The 15,713-nt window shown below is 55.9% G+C and overlaps 5 protein-coding genes across 5 annotated transcripts in view; 2 read left to right on the top strand and 3 right to left on the bottom strand.

Moving 5' to 3' along the window:
• Positions 1 to 322: 322 nt before the first annotated feature.
• CHGG_04379 (uncharacterized protein) lies at positions 323 to 3,033 on the bottom strand (the record flags this gene model as incomplete). Its single annotated transcript, XM_001223592.1, has 4 exons — positions 323 to 1,001; positions 1,098 to 1,570; positions 1,741 to 1,891; positions 2,054 to 3,033. The coding sequence occupies 4 exons, from the start codon at positions 3,031 to 3,033 to the stop codon at positions 323 to 325; spliced, it is 2,283 nt and encodes a 760-aa protein (XP_001223593.1).
• A 1,749-nt stretch (positions 3,034 to 4,782) lies between these two features.
• Positions 4,783 to 6,987, top strand: CHGG_04378 (uncharacterized protein; the record flags this gene model as incomplete). The annotated part of the gene is made up of 1 exon (XM_001223591.1): positions 4,783 to 6,987. One exon carries the CDS (start codon positions 4,783 to 4,785, stop codon positions 6,985 to 6,987), a length of 2,205 nt encoding a protein of 734 aa, XP_001223592.1.
• Positions 6,988 to 8,603: 1,616 nt separating this feature from the next.
• Positions 8,604 to 9,865, bottom strand: CHGG_04377 (uncharacterized protein; the record flags this gene model as incomplete). The annotated part of the gene is made up of 2 exons (XM_001223590.1): positions 8,604 to 9,621; positions 9,684 to 9,865. 2 exons carry the CDS (start codon positions 9,863 to 9,865, stop codon positions 8,604 to 8,606), a joined length of 1,200 nt encoding a protein of 399 aa, XP_001223591.1.
• A 1,863-nt stretch (positions 9,866 to 11,728) lies between these two features.
• CHGG_04376 (uncharacterized protein) lies at positions 11,729 to 13,511 on the bottom strand (the record flags this gene model as incomplete). Its single annotated transcript, XM_001223589.1, has 5 exons — positions 11,729 to 11,978; positions 12,152 to 12,234; positions 12,603 to 12,727; positions 13,050 to 13,212; positions 13,278 to 13,511. The coding sequence occupies 5 exons, from the start codon at positions 13,509 to 13,511 to the stop codon at positions 11,729 to 11,731; spliced, it is 855 nt and encodes a 284-aa protein (XP_001223590.1).
• Positions 13,512 to 14,695: 1,184 nt separating this feature from the next.
• The window catches only part of CHGG_04375 (uncharacterized protein), a gene marked incomplete at both ends in the record, with an annotated part of 1,527 nt that continues 509 nt past the window's right edge, over positions 14,696 to 15,713 (top strand). Inside the window, 3 exons of the mRNA XM_001223588.1 lie at positions 14,696 to 14,734; positions 14,902 to 15,113; positions 15,209 to 15,501. Coding sequence (XP_001223589.1) covers positions 14,696 to 14,734; positions 14,902 to 15,113; positions 15,209 to 15,501 — 544 coding nt within the window. The remainder of the gene's footprint in view (positions 14,735 to 14,901; positions 15,114 to 15,208; positions 15,502 to 15,713) is intronic.

Genomic DNA, 15,713 nt, shown 5'->3' with positions numbered 1-15,713 from the left:
TAAAAAATGGGGAATGGCGTCAAGGGGAAAGAAAGGGTTCCAGAGCAGGAGTATCATCAGGTTGGGACTCCCAATTAGATACCCGTACTACCTCCAGTGTTGCTTTTAAACGGATGGCTTGAGTACAACGGCTTGTTAGTTTTGAATGTGTTTGTCGGACAATCTCCAACGATCGTGAACCGATGGTATTAGCGGCGAGGCAAATAGCGATCGGGATTCCTACTCCATCTCGCCGAATCCGCCATATCCATAACCCAACCTCGCCACAACATTAGTTGGATCCTCCATTCGACGCATGTGTCCCTCACATTCCCAACCCCATCTACCCTCCAAACTGACTCCCAGGGACCCCCCTCTTCCACAAACCCGCCCCGGCCGCCGTCCTCCGAGTCGAACCGTTCCCCCCAACCCCAGTCCCAAACCCCTGATACTCCCCCAAACTCGGCGGCAAATCCTCCACCCTGGTACCCCACGAACTCTCGTTCCGCCCCAGCGTCAACACCAGCTCCTTCCCCTCCGTAAAGAAACTATGATCGACCCAGTTGCGCGTATGCGGCTCCCCATCCAGCGTGGCACTCTGCACATACACGGCCGCATACCCGGGGTCAAAATTCACATTCCGCACCGTCGCCGTGCGCCCCGTCAGCGGGTGCGTGATATGGACGGCCTCGAAAAACGGCGGCGTGATCAGGTACACGTCCTGGCCCGGGTTGGGGAACAGGCCCATCATGGCGAAGGCCACGAACGAGCCCATCGCCCCGCTGTCGTCGTTGCCGGGGAGGCCGCCGGGGGTCGGGGAGAAGAAGGCCGGGATGTAGAAGTGCGAGCGCAGGGCGGAGAGGGCAGGGCGCCCCGCGTAGTGGTATTGGAAGACGGTTAGGAAGGAGGGCTCGTTGCTGATGTAGGTTATGGAGTGGTCGTGCAGGTAGTTGAGCCGGGAGATGAAGGCGGTGGGGCCGCCGTAGAGAGTGATGAGGGAGGCTTGGTCGTGGGGGACGAAGCTGGAAGGGGTTGGGGGGGTTGGTGGGTCAGTGAGTGGGTTGTGGGTTGGAGAAAAAGGGGGTGGAAGAGGGGGGAGGGGGGGGGGGTTTGCTTACAATCCGTATTCCCAGATGCTGCTTTCAAAAGTCTCGCGGCCGGTGTTCTGCAGCGAGCAGACGCTGAAAGAGTCGAGGTTGCTGCAGTTCAGGGGGTCCTGGTAGCCCCAGGTTTGGTTGAGGTAACGGGGTTGGAAAAAACCTGTGAAGCCGGTTTCGCTGCCGTTCCACCAGTTTGAGACATGATCCGCTTTGAAGAGATTCTCCCAGTTGCCGCTAGACTCGATGTACTTCTGTTTGTCACTCTCCTTGCCGAGGCTGGAGGCCATCTGGGCAATGCAGAAATCATTGTAGGCGTACTCGAGCGTCCGCGAGACGCTTCTCGTCATGGTACCAAAGCCTTTGTAGTCGAAGTCCTGGACCGGGATGTAGCCGAGGGACTTCCAGCTGTCGAGGCCTCCCCGGCCTTCGCAGCACCAGTCATAAGGTTCGACTTCGGCATCCTTTACAACGGCGGCATATCCATCGTCCCACTGTCGGCCGTCAGTGCCCGCTCAAAGAAGTAACAACAGATGGGGTCTTACGTCAATGTTTTCCCTCAATCCTTTAATATACGCATCCGCCAGCACAACGTCGGCGTTAGATCCGCCCTGGCAATGTTAGCTCTAGGTTCCTAGAAGAAGAGGACTGCGGTGCTCTTTACTTGAGTGTAGCCCTTGTTCAGACTCATACGACAATCGGGGAGCCACCCCAAGTGACGGTAGGTGTCAATGAGCGAGCGAACCATGTCAGTCAGAGCCAAGGGATCCGTAATGGCCAGTAGAGGGAGCTGTGATCGGAACTGGTCCCACAGGCTAGGTATCATTTAGCCACAACCACAAGTACGTCCAAGTAGGTATCGTACCAGTAGAAAGAGTCAAAATATGGGCTCGCTGCTAGACCACAGCGGATTCTCGCCCGTATAATTTTGTGGATTGATCATGGTCCGATAGATGCCGCTGTAGAAGTTTGTTAACATTGAGCCGTCGACCTGGTTTGTCGACACCCTGATGGGGCTCATCTTCTCCCTCCATGCCTCTGTTGCAGCCTCCGAGACGGCAGTGAAGTCAAAGTCCGGAATCTCACGCTCGCCATGCTCACAAGCTCGCTGGGCACTGATGAAGCTGGTAGCAGTCCGGACAAGTATGGGCTCGGCACCCGAATTAAACCTCACAAAAGCACCCCCCGGAAGTGGGTAGCCGTTGATGGATCTCGAGATGGTGATGTCGTGGACCTCGGTGCTGGCCCTGCTGTCGACAAAGATGCCGCTGTCCACGATATCGGCGCCAGAGAAGTCGGTGCAGAAATGCAAAACAAAAGTCCCGGTGCCAAAGCTGGGCAGGAAGCGGGCACTCCCAGTTATGCGGCCCGTCACGGGGTCCACAGTGACCGTAGCATTGTCCTGCCTGGAGTCAGCTAGGTCTGTGAGATCCTGGAGAATAAGGGGCTGAGCTGGTTCATTGTCCGGCCCGAGACTGGGGAAGGAGAAGCTGAAAAGCGAGGCGTGATGGGTTGTGGTCATCTCGGCTCGAATGCCGCTGTCTAGCGTGATCCCGAAAGTCCCCGGCTTCGCCGATACGTTGCTGTTCTTGAAGCGCCCATGCGCAGCACGCGTTTTCTTGGGAAAGCTACACTGGTTGATGTCCCCTTTGGGGCAGTTTGTATAGGCGAAGAGGGCAAAGTTTCCCAAACTGGGGCTGCCTCCGGTACCGCTGTCGTGCATCGTGCTGAAGCCTGTCACGGGGGATCCATCCATAGTGAAGCCGCCCTGCCTGCTCCCGCTGTTGGTGTCGGCAACAGCCTTGGCCATACCATATGGCATTGAAGCGCCGGGAAACACATTGCCGCCGTTGCTGGCTCCGATCAACGGGTCGACGTATGCGAGAGGGTCAAAGGCGTCCCGGGCCTGCGCCTTGCCCATTAGGGTCAACCAACCCCAGATGAGGAGCAAGGCCATGGTGATGAACACGGAAATAGTGGGTGACTGTTGGATATGAGGCAGTTGCCAGTCAGAGGGTTCGAACCTCCAGGAGTGTCTGATGGTTGGGCCGTCACTTTATGAACGGCGGAGCGTCGGACAGCAACAGACACGGTCATCTCACAGTATGCCCAAGCCCCTGAGCACCTACATATGTACCTGCTTCAAAGGTGTGTTTACACAGAAGGGTGATACAGATCCGGAAGGTACCCGTGCAGATCCAGAAGTGACTGTCCGAAATTAAATTGTGTCTCGTGGCCTTGCGCGACATGCCCAACCCGAGGAGAGAACTTGGAACTGATGCATGCCGGCAACCACCTTCCAGTTTGTGCCATGTCGACTGACCAACGCCATTCCTAATCCTCATCCATCGAGTCCACTGCGCGAGGTCATCGCAACATGGGGGGATTGAAGTGTATGGCGGATGCGCTGTTGGAATGCGGGAAAGGATCCAGGATGATGCGTTTAACAACAAGGTTACCCTCAACCGAGCGCATCGCAGTAACTAACCCCGAAACAAAAAGGTCAGTTCGAACATGGGCGGTTCAGTGAGGAGGTGAAATTACCTGATGAAGTCTGTGGGTGCGTCCACTTGCCCTTTTTGGCGCCTATCTTTTTGCTGCAGGGGGTTATCCGCAGCGAGGGCCCACTGCCGAGAGATCCCGGCGATCCCCCGCCCCCACTCCCACTCACACCGATTCAAAAACGTCCCGACGCCCCACCAACCGACTCCAAATACACTACTGATATCGTCCCGAGTCGTCCCAACTTTCGGAATGTCGAACGATCGCGGGGTAAGTTTCTTCAGAGGACAGTATTCCAGGCCAACCCACTGACCCTTTATATCCACACAGTTTCCGAACCAGAAACCGCGAGGTCCAGACTCCAGGTTCCCCCCAGATTCAGTTTTCGGTTGCACGCAGCCGGGCACAGTGCAACGACCATCACCCAACCATGACACCAAGTTATCCATGTATCACAGCGGATGCAGATACCCGATCTCCAAGTGAGATTCTGAAACAAGTACCATAGAGGATGAGCATAACCTCAATGGTAGGCTTTTCTCTCCATCCTCTTCGAGAATGATGTCTAATCACAATGGCGTTAGCGCCGCTTTTAGACGCCATCGCTTCGAGTTAGACGGCTTCGAAAATTTGTCACGGAAGCGGTTTCCTAGCTAAAGTAGGTGGCCAGCTTTACTTTTGGCGTCCTGGAGCATCGATGAGACGGATACCAGCGGCGGCTCCAAGATGCCAATCACGGTTTTCGCGTTTGCACGGTATGCATTGAGCCAACAAGACGGTATACCATGGCATATCTGCAAACGACGTGGCGGCCCCGCACATAATCGCGGCGCCCATGGCGCTCATTGAGCCGGCTTCAAACGCAGCCTGGATCGAGCTTCCGATCTCCACTCGTTCGTCAGACCGCGCCACCCACGCCCAAGGTCGCGGTCGTCCGGGTCTTGTTGGCGGAGTTGACCGCGGGGCCCATATCGCGAGTCATTGTTATCAGGGGGGCATATCACCAAACCAGTTTGCAGTTCGCTTCAGCAACCCTTTATAAGAACGCCGTTGCCCGTTATTCACCTCCTCGAGTTCGTTAGATCTCAAGACGACTTGCCCTCCGGCCCTGGCAGTTGTCTTTTGCTCTTTCGCACACTCGACTGCACCTGGCACAAAGCAGAGGCCTTCGCAAGATTTTGAGGCGCGATTTCCCTCTGACATCATGCCGCCCGTGAGGTCGAATACAGCCGATTCTTTACCCACGTTAGGGGACAACCTCAACAGGGTCAGCCGCAACAGCAAGTCGAATCCGGTCCTAGTGTTACCCCAACAATACGAAAGACAATGGAGCAACCCTATCATGACGGCTCTGTCGCCGCCCCCGAGCTCCAAGCCAGCTCAACCCCAGCGGAAAAATTCCCACCATCGACTAAGAAGCGATTCAGGCCTGGCATTGCACACAAATCAAGCTGCCTTTCGTCAACGCAAAAACTCTAACTCGGCCGGCCCGGTGTCTACACGGCATCTTCCCGCTAGAGCATTGAGCTTCGACAGCAACAGTAGTGTGGAGGAGTTCGCTTTGGGTCGCAGCTTCAGCCCAGAACTTGGCGGGTTCGTGTCCAACGGCAGGGTCATTCCCGACTTTTTCGAGCCAGCCGTGGTCAAATTGGCATTTTCCAATAAAGAGACGGTTCGGAGGCTCTGTGCGTTTGCAGAAACCAGACATGACGGATCGGATATCGACTTCTTGCGCAAGGTCATTGCGCCCCACACCCCCAACGTCACGACGCCAGACATGCTAATCCGATTACAGGTGGAAGAGTATTCTCGGGCACTCGGGAACCTAATTTCTTCCATGAGCTACATATCCTCGAACTTCACCGGCACAACCGCAACCTCGCCGCTCGAGCTCTCATCGGAGGTGGCAGGTGCTCTCAAGTCGGACATCAAGTTTTGTGCAAGATCAGCGCTACCGGCCCTTGACAAAGTTTACCGGGACGCAAAGTCTACGGCTGAGGACCGATTATCTAAGAGCCTTTACCCAGAGTTCGTCAAATACCAGCTTTCTCAGCGTTTGACGACTTCGTTGACCTCAAACCGTTCGTTGGCCGGCGAGACTAACACCCCTTACCCCGGCCTTGGCGAAGCTTTCTGTCTTACCGACCCGCATCAGCCCGACAATCCCGTCATCTTCGCGTCCGATGGGCTCTCGGCCATGTTAGGGTATTCGCGGAGGCAACTTGTCGGGCGGAATTGTCGCCTCCTTCAAGGGATTGCTACCGAAGCGACAGCGGCATTCCGGCTCAGCCAAGCCGTAGGGGCTGGAAGGGAGGCTACCGAGCTACTCATCAACTACCGCCCCGACGGGACTCCCTATTGGAATCTCTTGTTCATTTGTCCCCTCATGGAAAATGGGACTGTGCGTTATTTCCTCGGCGCCCAGGTCAATGTCTCGGAGAATATGGGGTCTGATTACATGGAGATCATGGGCGTCTTGAACTTTGGTCCGCCTCGACAAGAACAGCCCACACTATCCCCCGAATCTCCAACATCCCCGATCTGGCCAGCACGGCAGAGTTCCGACAAACTAGAAGTCCCCAACTCCAATGACCAGCATGAAGAAAAGTTTGAAGGAAAGCCAGGTTCCCGCCGCTGGCGCTTCTTCCACCGCCTCCACCGCAAGGCGCCTTCCCTGCGTGCCTCTTCCCCTTCGCACCGCAGCACGGCCTCGGAGCCCACCACGGACGACAACTCATCACCACCCCAGGCCTCCCGGAACTGCCCTCCTCTCAGCCCCTTCAGCGCACACATGGAGCTCCACCAGCGCCGTCCGTCGGAACAACAGCTCGACGAGAACAGTACCCCGTACTCTCGCTTCCTAGTCATGCGCTACACCAGCCCCCACCCGCCGTCAACTAGCCACAATCGCCGACAGCAGTCCGGGAGTAAGCGGCTCGCCCGCGAAGAACGCTCCCGTAGTGCCACACCCCGGCTGCCCGTGTCCTTCTGCTCCTCCCATGCCCTCTCCCTCCTCGGTCTTGAGACGCAGCCACAACCCCACTCCCGGCCTCCCGAATCCCCCCTCCTGGGCAGCGACATCTTCTCGGTGCTCTCGTCACACCTCAACTCGCCCACACTCGATCGCGTGTTCAAGGCCGAAATGCTAGCCAGGCTCGACCGCGGGGAGAGTGTCAGGGCCGACCTGATGGTGCGAGTGGGCGGGCCCGAGGGATCGGCAAGGGGGTCTAGGAGTGGGGCGCCGATTATCCAGATCAATGGCACTACTTCGGGGTCGGCGACGTCGTCGGGAGAGGCGCTTCCCTTTGACTCTAGGCCGAGAGTCAGTAGCTCACTGGACCGTGGGAGCGGGTTATTGAGTCATGTTTTGTCTCCTGGGGGAAGGGGTGCGTATGAAGCGGATTGTTAGTAGCTGGGTGCCGTTAAAGGATGGTGAGGGGAAGGTGGGCTGGGTGGTGCTTGTTCTGATGCCTGCTGAGGGCGAGTGTTTTTGAAGGGCTGCGGAGGATGTGATCGCAGGGTACGATTAGGAAGGGGAAAAGGCGGGGGCGGGTTGGTTGATGGCGATGCACTCGTCGTATTGGAAACAGCACCCAGAATGCAAAGTCTCTGTACGATACAAATCTTGGTTACGGAAATGCATAATCATGGTTCGGCGTTACACAATATATGTACAAGTTCTTTCCTGCAAGTCTTCAACGAGGACCACCGCCCAAACTGCAGTGGCTTAATTGGCACTGGCGGTGGTCCTTGATGCGGGACACTGCATCTAATTGCAAATAGTAGAAAAAAGGTAGAAGAAAGAGTTGTCTCTACAAAGGTAGAAGGCGCCTCAGCCTGCACTGCAATATAATTGTGCGCGCAGAGCGCAGACTATTTGCAGAGGACCAAAGTGGGGCGGCCTGACACGGAATATCTCTAAGTAACTCTGATCACACAGTGGGGATTCTTGCATCAGTCCTCCTCCGCCCCGGGCAGAGCTGTTCCAAGAGGTTGCGGGTTCGAGCGATGCCTCGGGCGAGGATCTAAGGGGGCTCTCCCCCTTAAGTCTCTGTCTCTCGATCGGAGAAATCCCACCGGGGGTTTCGTAGCTGGCCACCTCCCTTCGGGGGGCTGGCCGGTGAGCTTTTGCCTTTTTTTTTTTTTCTCGGCTTTTTTATGTTACTTGGTGGTTGATCGCGTATTGTGGTCTACTTAAATAAACAAAAAAATGGTTAACGGTTTGTTTGGGGTTGTATGCACGAATATTCGACCACAACCACCCAACACCGCATGCACTGTGCACCCCAAACAGACTCCTGCCCTCCCCACCCTAAGTGAATAAAACTCTCCAACTCCCCTCACACAGTCCATCACCCGCGAATGGTAGCCGTATTGCTAACTTGACCCATCAACCGGCGAGGAAGCTCCCGGGTCCGGGCCTGGCCACCCGAGCCACCCGAGCTATCTGCGCATTGAGGTGGTGGCGACGCGGGAGCCGCCCGGCCGATCAGTGGGGCTGCCTCTCCCGCCCGCAACTGCCTTGTGGGGTTTCTCGGTGGAGGATGGGGGGCTGGCGCCGGGGGTTCCGGGGGGGTTGTGTGTTTTGTTTTGCTTGGAGGTCTGGAACGGGCGGTCGCTTCGGAGCACGGGTTTTAGGGTTTGAGGCTGCGGGCAGGGGGGTGGCTCTGTTTACTGCGTTGGTATGGGATTTTTGGGCGAGAGATAGGGGCGTTAAGAGGGTTTGAACGGAGACGCTGTTTAGAGAGCTGCCGCTGCTCTTTGCGCCAGCTTCTTTGTCAGGTTCAGGGCAGGTGTAAAACGAGGAATATAAGTGAGAGTTAGAAGACTTGGTAGTTAACCGTTGGTTGCCTTGGGGTTCAGGGTTATATAGGTATCATGAGTAGAGTTACAACACTAAGAACGCAAGGAAGAATCGCGGACATAAAGGTCCTGCCCTTCAATGATAGGTAGCCAAGGGTGCGTCGCGCCAACCGTAGAGCAGCCCACAGATGTGCCCGGGACGTGACTGGGACCTTGACCTGATCAAAACTCGCGCGTCTCCCCCACAGCGCAAACATCAAACACGCCCGTCTCGGGGAGCCCGCTCGTCTTGAGGGCCTCCTTCAGCAGCTTGGGGGGCTCCTCGACCTCCTCGCAAGTCAGGACCCAGGTGCCCCAGTGGATGCCCATGGCGCGCTTGCAGCGGGTCTCCTTGAAGATCTCGACGGCGTCGTAGGGGTTGGCGTGCATCCAGCTGAACAGCCAGCGCGGCTTGTAGGCGCCGATGGGGATCAGGCCGAGGTCGAAGGGCCCGCGCAGGTCGCCGATCTGGCGGAACTGCGGGCAGCGCGGGAGCGCGTCGTACTCGGGCCCGTAGTCGTCCACCTCGACCGGCGTCTTGGGCACCCGCCGGTAGCCCGTGTCGCCGCCGAACCACACCGACTTGTCCCCCGACTTGACCGCCCACGACGCCCACAGCGTGTGGTCATGGTCCCGGCCCGTCCGGCCCGACGAGTGCTGGCACGGCAGGCAGGTGATGCGCGCCGAGATGGTGCCGGGCGCAGACTTGTCGCCGTCGGCGGCCGCTGCGGTGGTCTCCTTTTTGTCCTTTTGCAGGACCAGGTCTGCGTCCTGCCACCAGTCCATCTCGGTCACATTGGGGATGCCGCTGGCGCGGAACCACTTCTCCAGCCCCAGGCCGACGAAGAACTGGGCGTTGGGGTTCCGCTTCGCGAGCTCCTGTACGCTCGTGTGAGAGAGGTGGTCGTAGTGCGAGTGCGAAATCACCACGGCGTCGATAGGCGGCAGCTCCGAGAGCGAGCATGCCGGCGGCGAATACCGCTTGGGGCCAAACCACTGCACCGGCGTGCAGCGGTCCTCAAATACCGGGTCGAATAGCACCCGTAGCCCGCTGGGGAACTCGACAAAATAGCAGGCATGGCCGAGCCAAGTGGCTCGCAGCGCTGTTGACCCGGTCCGCTCCGACAAGAATTCGGGCTTGACGACGGGGATTTTGACGTTTGAGACGTCAGGAGTTGGCATGCCACCTGTGAGACGGGCCCTGCATCATGTCAGCAACCCTGGCTATACATCCATATTTATTAAGGTAGGGATTTAACTTACCAGGCGATCTGGCTGCCAACTACAAACGGCGAGCTGGGCGGGGTGCCGCCAGCGGACGGGTGTGGGTTTCGAAACTTGATGGTTTCCCCCTTACTCCCTTTGACATGGTGAGGAGCGAGGCGGGCATCCTCCGGGATATCCGTACCCTCCACCTTGGAAACGACGCTCGAGTACACGGCCATGGATGCTGCGGCGGCGGCAACGGTTGAGAAGGAAACGGATGCGCGCAAAGCAATAACAGCAGTTGGTGGCCTGGATTTGAAGGCGAAGGAACGACCGAGTCTTGTGGCAACCCGTTCCATTGCAAACGGCAAGAGACCCCTGGCACGCAAACGCTGCAAACCACTGCCCTTTAACTATCAGATCCCCAGACAGTCTCGGGCCTTGACAACGCGTGGCTTTGTATCACCTAGGACTCGGCTTCGGGGCAATACGCTCGTTACTGCATCATGCAACCCGGCCCTGTAAACTGCGCCATTAGCATGCCACACGTAGTATGTTTTGCACCTGCTCCGGCCCGAGCGGGCCTAAAGCGCCCTATCTCCGGCTTCCGATGCCCGGCCAGAATTTTTGGGGAGTTTTGGCGGCGGAGACTGGCTAGATTGGACTGGACCCGGAGTGTAAAGTTTGCCCGCGGCCGAGGGGCCGCCTGTGGGCCCAGCTGCTGGGATTTCCTGCCGGGAAGGATGCTGGACATCATGGTGCCAAGTACAGTAGGTACCTTACCTTAACCGCATCTGTTGATGACAGCATGCCAGGGAACGAATGATGTTGTCTCCCATGCCAATAATTTGCTTATATCTCTACGAAGCAACTCTATTCGTATATGATGTAATCATCCTCGAGAACTTCCAGAGCCAATCCCCAAAGTCGCTAAGCTTGATATTGTACATATGCTATTCAACTTATTTCGCTATAAATTCGACCTCGAGTTTCGTTGATCCTTCATGTTCCTTATACTACTTCGACCCCTACCCACTCAGCATACCCACTCAAAAGTCGTTATTTGGACGTTTCATCATTGTCTACAAATGATCCCCCCGCTGGGCGCTCGGGTATTAACGCCACTTGGTCGGCCCTATGGCTGTGGAAAATTGACTTGATTCTTGACGGCCCGATGGGGCAGTAGATGCGAACGGCGAGGGAAGGAATGTGAGTGTCTTGATCCGCAGTAAAGGTTGGAAAGAGACCCAGTACTAGGTAGAAGTAGAATATCAAATTGATCACAAAAAGCAGAAAGATGCAAAACAATTGAGTCGAAGGCGTGGCCTGCTTGACTTACGCACGATCCACATTGCATGGTTTCTGAGAAACTCGTTGTTGCGGTTAACCACTGCACCACTCCCCCTCCTCGGCGCCGTTTGGTTATGTGTTCGAAATTCGAGTTGTTCAATGGGGAAGCACATTGTAATGGAAAGCAGGGAGAGTTGGGATGAAAATTGATACCCATACCGAGTGGCCTTGGGCATATTAACAGAATACAACACAAATGATTTGAATAAGCATCCACATAGCTTTCACTTCATCAAGTGTATAGCTGTACCTATGAGGGCTAGAAATGGAGGTAGGAAGCGGGCTTCGAAGAACATGTCGTAAATACAAGGGCAGAAAGCAACGCAACATCTACCACGGCACTGCCGCAGGAGCAAACAAGTAAAGGAAACGGCGCTCCGTTGCAGAGCCAACTACCAAACTCATGTCCCCGAGAAATAAGAACACCCATGAATGAACGTGTCCCCCAGCTGTCCAGCAACGCGTAATCTCCCGCCTAACCCTCCGATATATCCATCCCCTTGCCTTGCCAAAAGAAGGAACGCAAGGAAAAAAAAAGAGGGAAGCCAAAGCCAGGAAAGGCCCTCCTACAACCCCCCAAACACCCCCGATCAGCGCCCATCCCACCCTAGAAAGAACCAACCCACAAGGAAAAAAAAAGCACACCACATACCTCGTCGACCCCCAGGGTCCAGCAACCCAAACTCCCACCCCAAACCCACCTCCCCAATCCTCAACCCCCCACGCAACTAAGGTAGGCACGTGCCAGGCACTCAAGGCGCAATCTTCAGCGGCACCGGCACCGGCGGCGGCGGCGGAGAAAACGTTACAGCCGCGCCGTAGCAAGGTAAGGAAGCGGTGTGGGTGTGGGTATGCGTATGGGAGTGGGTATGAGTATGGGCCGGCTGCACGGCGGCGCCAAAGAAGATGGGCGGTGGCGGAGGAGGGGGCGGGGTGGTGCTGCCGAGGTAGGTGATGGTGGAGGTCGGGATGATGACGGCGGGGGGAGGGGGTGCTTGCGAACTGTTGAGGTTGGATTGCGGTGTCTAGTTGAATGGGTGGGATCCATTGTTGTGTTAGGTAGGTAGTGAGTCATGGGGTAGGGTTGGTTTGATGGGAGTGGGTGGTGGGGATGTCCGGCCGCACGGGAATACATGTGCTGGTGATGGGTAGGTGGTGTGCTAGGGTTGCCTTACCCGGAGTGAGTGGTAAATTGGGGAACGAAGACGCTGGTTGTCGCCATGACCGGCAAGTAGCCTACGAAGGATGCCATCCTGCGCTGTGGGTAGGTGGTCTGTTGGTCAAGTCGAGTTGATGGGTAGGTAGGTAGTCAATGATGGCCAGTGGCGGTAAGAGACAACGGGTTAATCGGGTAGTAAATCGAGGTTTAATTGCTGTAAAGAATGGTGTCAGAGCAAGGCATTATAGGCACTTTGGATTTCTTTATGTAACTCTGCCAGCGCACCCAAGAGGGCACGAGTGACAAACGAACACATTGACTTGGTTCTCGTGACCTAGGCTATCTTCAGACCGAGATCGCCGCTCAAACCTCAAAGTTCAAAAATCAGGGAAAGAACCGATGATTTGAACAAAATTAAAACCCCGTGATCGTTTCTCAAAGGGGTCGCTCACGAGCTCCACACATACCACGAGCTTCGAGAACTTGGGGGTACGACATCGAGTCCTCGCAACCGGGATGCTTCCCATAAAATGGAGGAAATCAATAGCAACAGGCTCGCAATGTCGAGCGAAATGCTTTTCCATTCGTGTCCCTCATTAATGAATTCATAACGGGTTTCATGGGGTGTTGTATCAATAACGCGATACTTCACTTAAACCTCCCAGACAATGTCGACGGTAATCACCTTAGCCAGGTGTTGTTGGGATTCAAACCAGCCTTATTTTCCCAACGACCTCACCAAGGGCGGAAGTCTGTGTTCTCTTTTCACTTTGAATGCTCCTTCACCATCTTGGCAGCAGCCGCAGCAAGGTCCTTCAGTGCATCACGGCGCTTGTACTTGGCATCTTCAATGACCCCTAGAGAAAGTTAGTCCCGGATCTTGAAACGAAAAAGTCCGTTGCCACGGGGCTTACCAATGTCGGCATCGCTCGAGAATTTGGATGTCCAGCGGACAAAGGTCGTGTCCTGGAGCTCGCCAGAGGTAACAGCCCAGCAGCGAATAGTGCTCACGACGCTCGAGTACGTTAGGTTGGGCTCGGCGTTGATGACACTGTACGTAATGAAGTGTTCCAGGTTCTGAAATGTGTCAACATTGTTGACCACACCGTCCACACGCATCACGGGGGAGCCAAGATGCTCACGCTATGCTCGTCCTGCTTCACTTCGACGACACTGCCGTCCTTGAAGGTCCACCTAACCACGTCCGTCTCGTGGCTGGTGCCCTTGACGTGTTCGGCCTTCTCAATCGCAGACCAGAACTTATGGAAGTCGGGCAGCTTAATAAAATGCCAGACGTGCGAGAGCGGAGCCCGGATGACGGCGCTCTCAATCACCTCGTTCGTGGTGGCGATGCCCTTTTCAGTGGAAGAAGCCATGATTCATAAAAGTACGGCAAGTACCACTTGGCTGAGCAAATATGTTTTGGCTGTTTTAATTCGTGTCGTGGGTTGGCGTGGATGGTGTTGATTCGAGTTGACAAGAGATGGGAAGGGGTTGTGAATTGTGATTACTCCGTAGAAAACCAACTAAAACCAAAACTGACCTCATGATGGTTTTCTGGTTGTTTCCTGCAAACGAAACGAAATGATATGTGCCTTCCTTCGCTACGTCATTTGGCAGCCATGACATACAAAGTCGGCGGGGTCCTTTCTCACAAAGAACGAACAATTGGTTGACACAGACAGCACGATGTGGTCTGATTGGGTGCATTTCACCTGCCCGCAGCTGCTGCAGCGAAGAGTGAAGGCAAGGTCGAGACAGCCATCGGCCTTTCCTTGACTGGTATGTACAGACCCGAAAGGCTTGGATGCCCTCAGGACCTTAATCTCAAGGGCCTGGATTCGCCTGCGTGCATTTTCTTGGCTCCTCGAAGAACATGCAAGGTCAAACCCATTTATCACCAACGATGGCGCCTTCAAGTGAGGTTGGTCGGAGTTAAATTGAGCCCCTCTGCTAAACCCACAGCAGCTGCCAAAAATAGATGATGAGCTTTCTCGCTCAGTTTTGGTGGCTTGCTCTCGATCGCCACAGACAGACAGCCTGCATGCAGGTCGGTCCGAGCTGGACGCAAACTTTCCGGTCCTGAGAACACAACACGAATGCAGCAGGACCAAACCGTTTGGCCGCGGTTCGAGCGCGACTAACCTTAACTAAACTGATTTGGCCCTGGGACCACAGCCTGAAGAGTTCAGCCACAGCCACAGCATTTATTTCGGTGGTGGGAATGCGGGAATCCTGGCAAGGCACCGAGATATCGGACCCCCCTGTTCAGCGGAGGGGGTTGGCACCGGAACTTTCTTGGTGCGGTTGGTGGAACCTGGCCACACTTCGAGAGAGCCCAGACTGAGCTGCCCCTTCAGCCATCATCGCTGTTGGCTATGTCGGTTGTGGGTTCGCCGACGAGATATGAGGGCAATGCTTGCTATATCTTTCGGAAAACAGAGACTCCGGCCATGTGTTCACTTATTTTCCGTCTTTTCGACATTCAATATCGCCGTTGTGATTGGAGCAAGGAACGAGACGCCCCAGGAAGTTGAGATTGTGGGGTGTTTTGTGTGACATGGCCCTGTCCGCCCGTCTGTCACCCGCGCCCGACAAGGTTCGACCCACACATCCGGCTCAGCTCAGCCTCAGGGCGCCTGGGGGGCGTCGCTGATCCAAATGCTTGATTGCTCTTTATCCGGGCCTGTCGCAAAGGCCTCGCGTTGTGGGAATTCTCCTGCGTTTGTTTGTTTCTTTGCTGTCGCACAACCTCCTCCCTCGCAGTCGGTCCAGCACAACTTTGAAGAGAGCGCCGAGGCCGAGGTCGGGGCAGCCATCGCATGCCACAACGAGAGTAACCCGACGCTAGGTACCCAGCGGGCGGACGCAGGAACCAAAGTTCGATTTGCCAAATTTCGAAGGCCTAGGAGGTCTGGCCACACCATTGACCAAGAGATCGACCACGGCGAGGCACTCTGCTATACATATACACAATGGTCAGCTTCAAGCAAATACGTATCCTCCCGGCAGCGCTCGTGGCGTTAATCCTAGTCTCCTCGTCGAGCGCTGCCGATGATGTGGTCGATTTCAGCTTCTACCCAGCGCCAGCGCGAGATTGCCTTTACGACGCCGCCGACAGCTCCAAGTGCGAGTCAAAAACGGTCGCTGAGACGAACGCGTGTTTCTGCCGAAACGGCGGAGACTTCATCACAACAGCCGCCGCCTGCATCGGGCAAGCGTCCAAGGGCAATCTTAGGACGGTGTACCGGACGATGCGAGATGCATGCGACACTTCGGATACGCCTATCAACGTCACCGAGGGCGAGTTCATGGACGCCGCCGAAGGCACCTCCTCGACGACTTCCTCGACAACGTCAGCCTCGAGTACGACCAGCGCAACATCCGCAACGAGCACAGGCGAGACGGTTACCTCGACTACTAGCACCGGCACGGCCACTACGACACCAACCTCAACGCCCCCGCCGGCCGAAGAACAACAAAGCGGGGCCTTGTCCACTGGCACCATGGCCGGGATCATAGTCGGCGTCATTGGGGGACTGGCGATGCTCGGCGGACTGGGATACTGGCTTTCAGGC

Source organism: Chaetomium globosum, genomic scaffold, assembly GCF_000143365.1.
Source record: "Chaetomium globosum CBS 148.51 scaffold_4 genomic scaffold, whole genome shotgun sequence".
Classification (NCBI taxonomy): Eukaryota; Fungi; Ascomycota; class Sordariomycetes; order Sordariales; family Chaetomiaceae; genus Chaetomium; species Chaetomium globosum.
The sequence above is the reverse complement of the archived record's forward strand: the minus strand, read 5'-3'. Positions and strand labels throughout refer to the sequence as shown.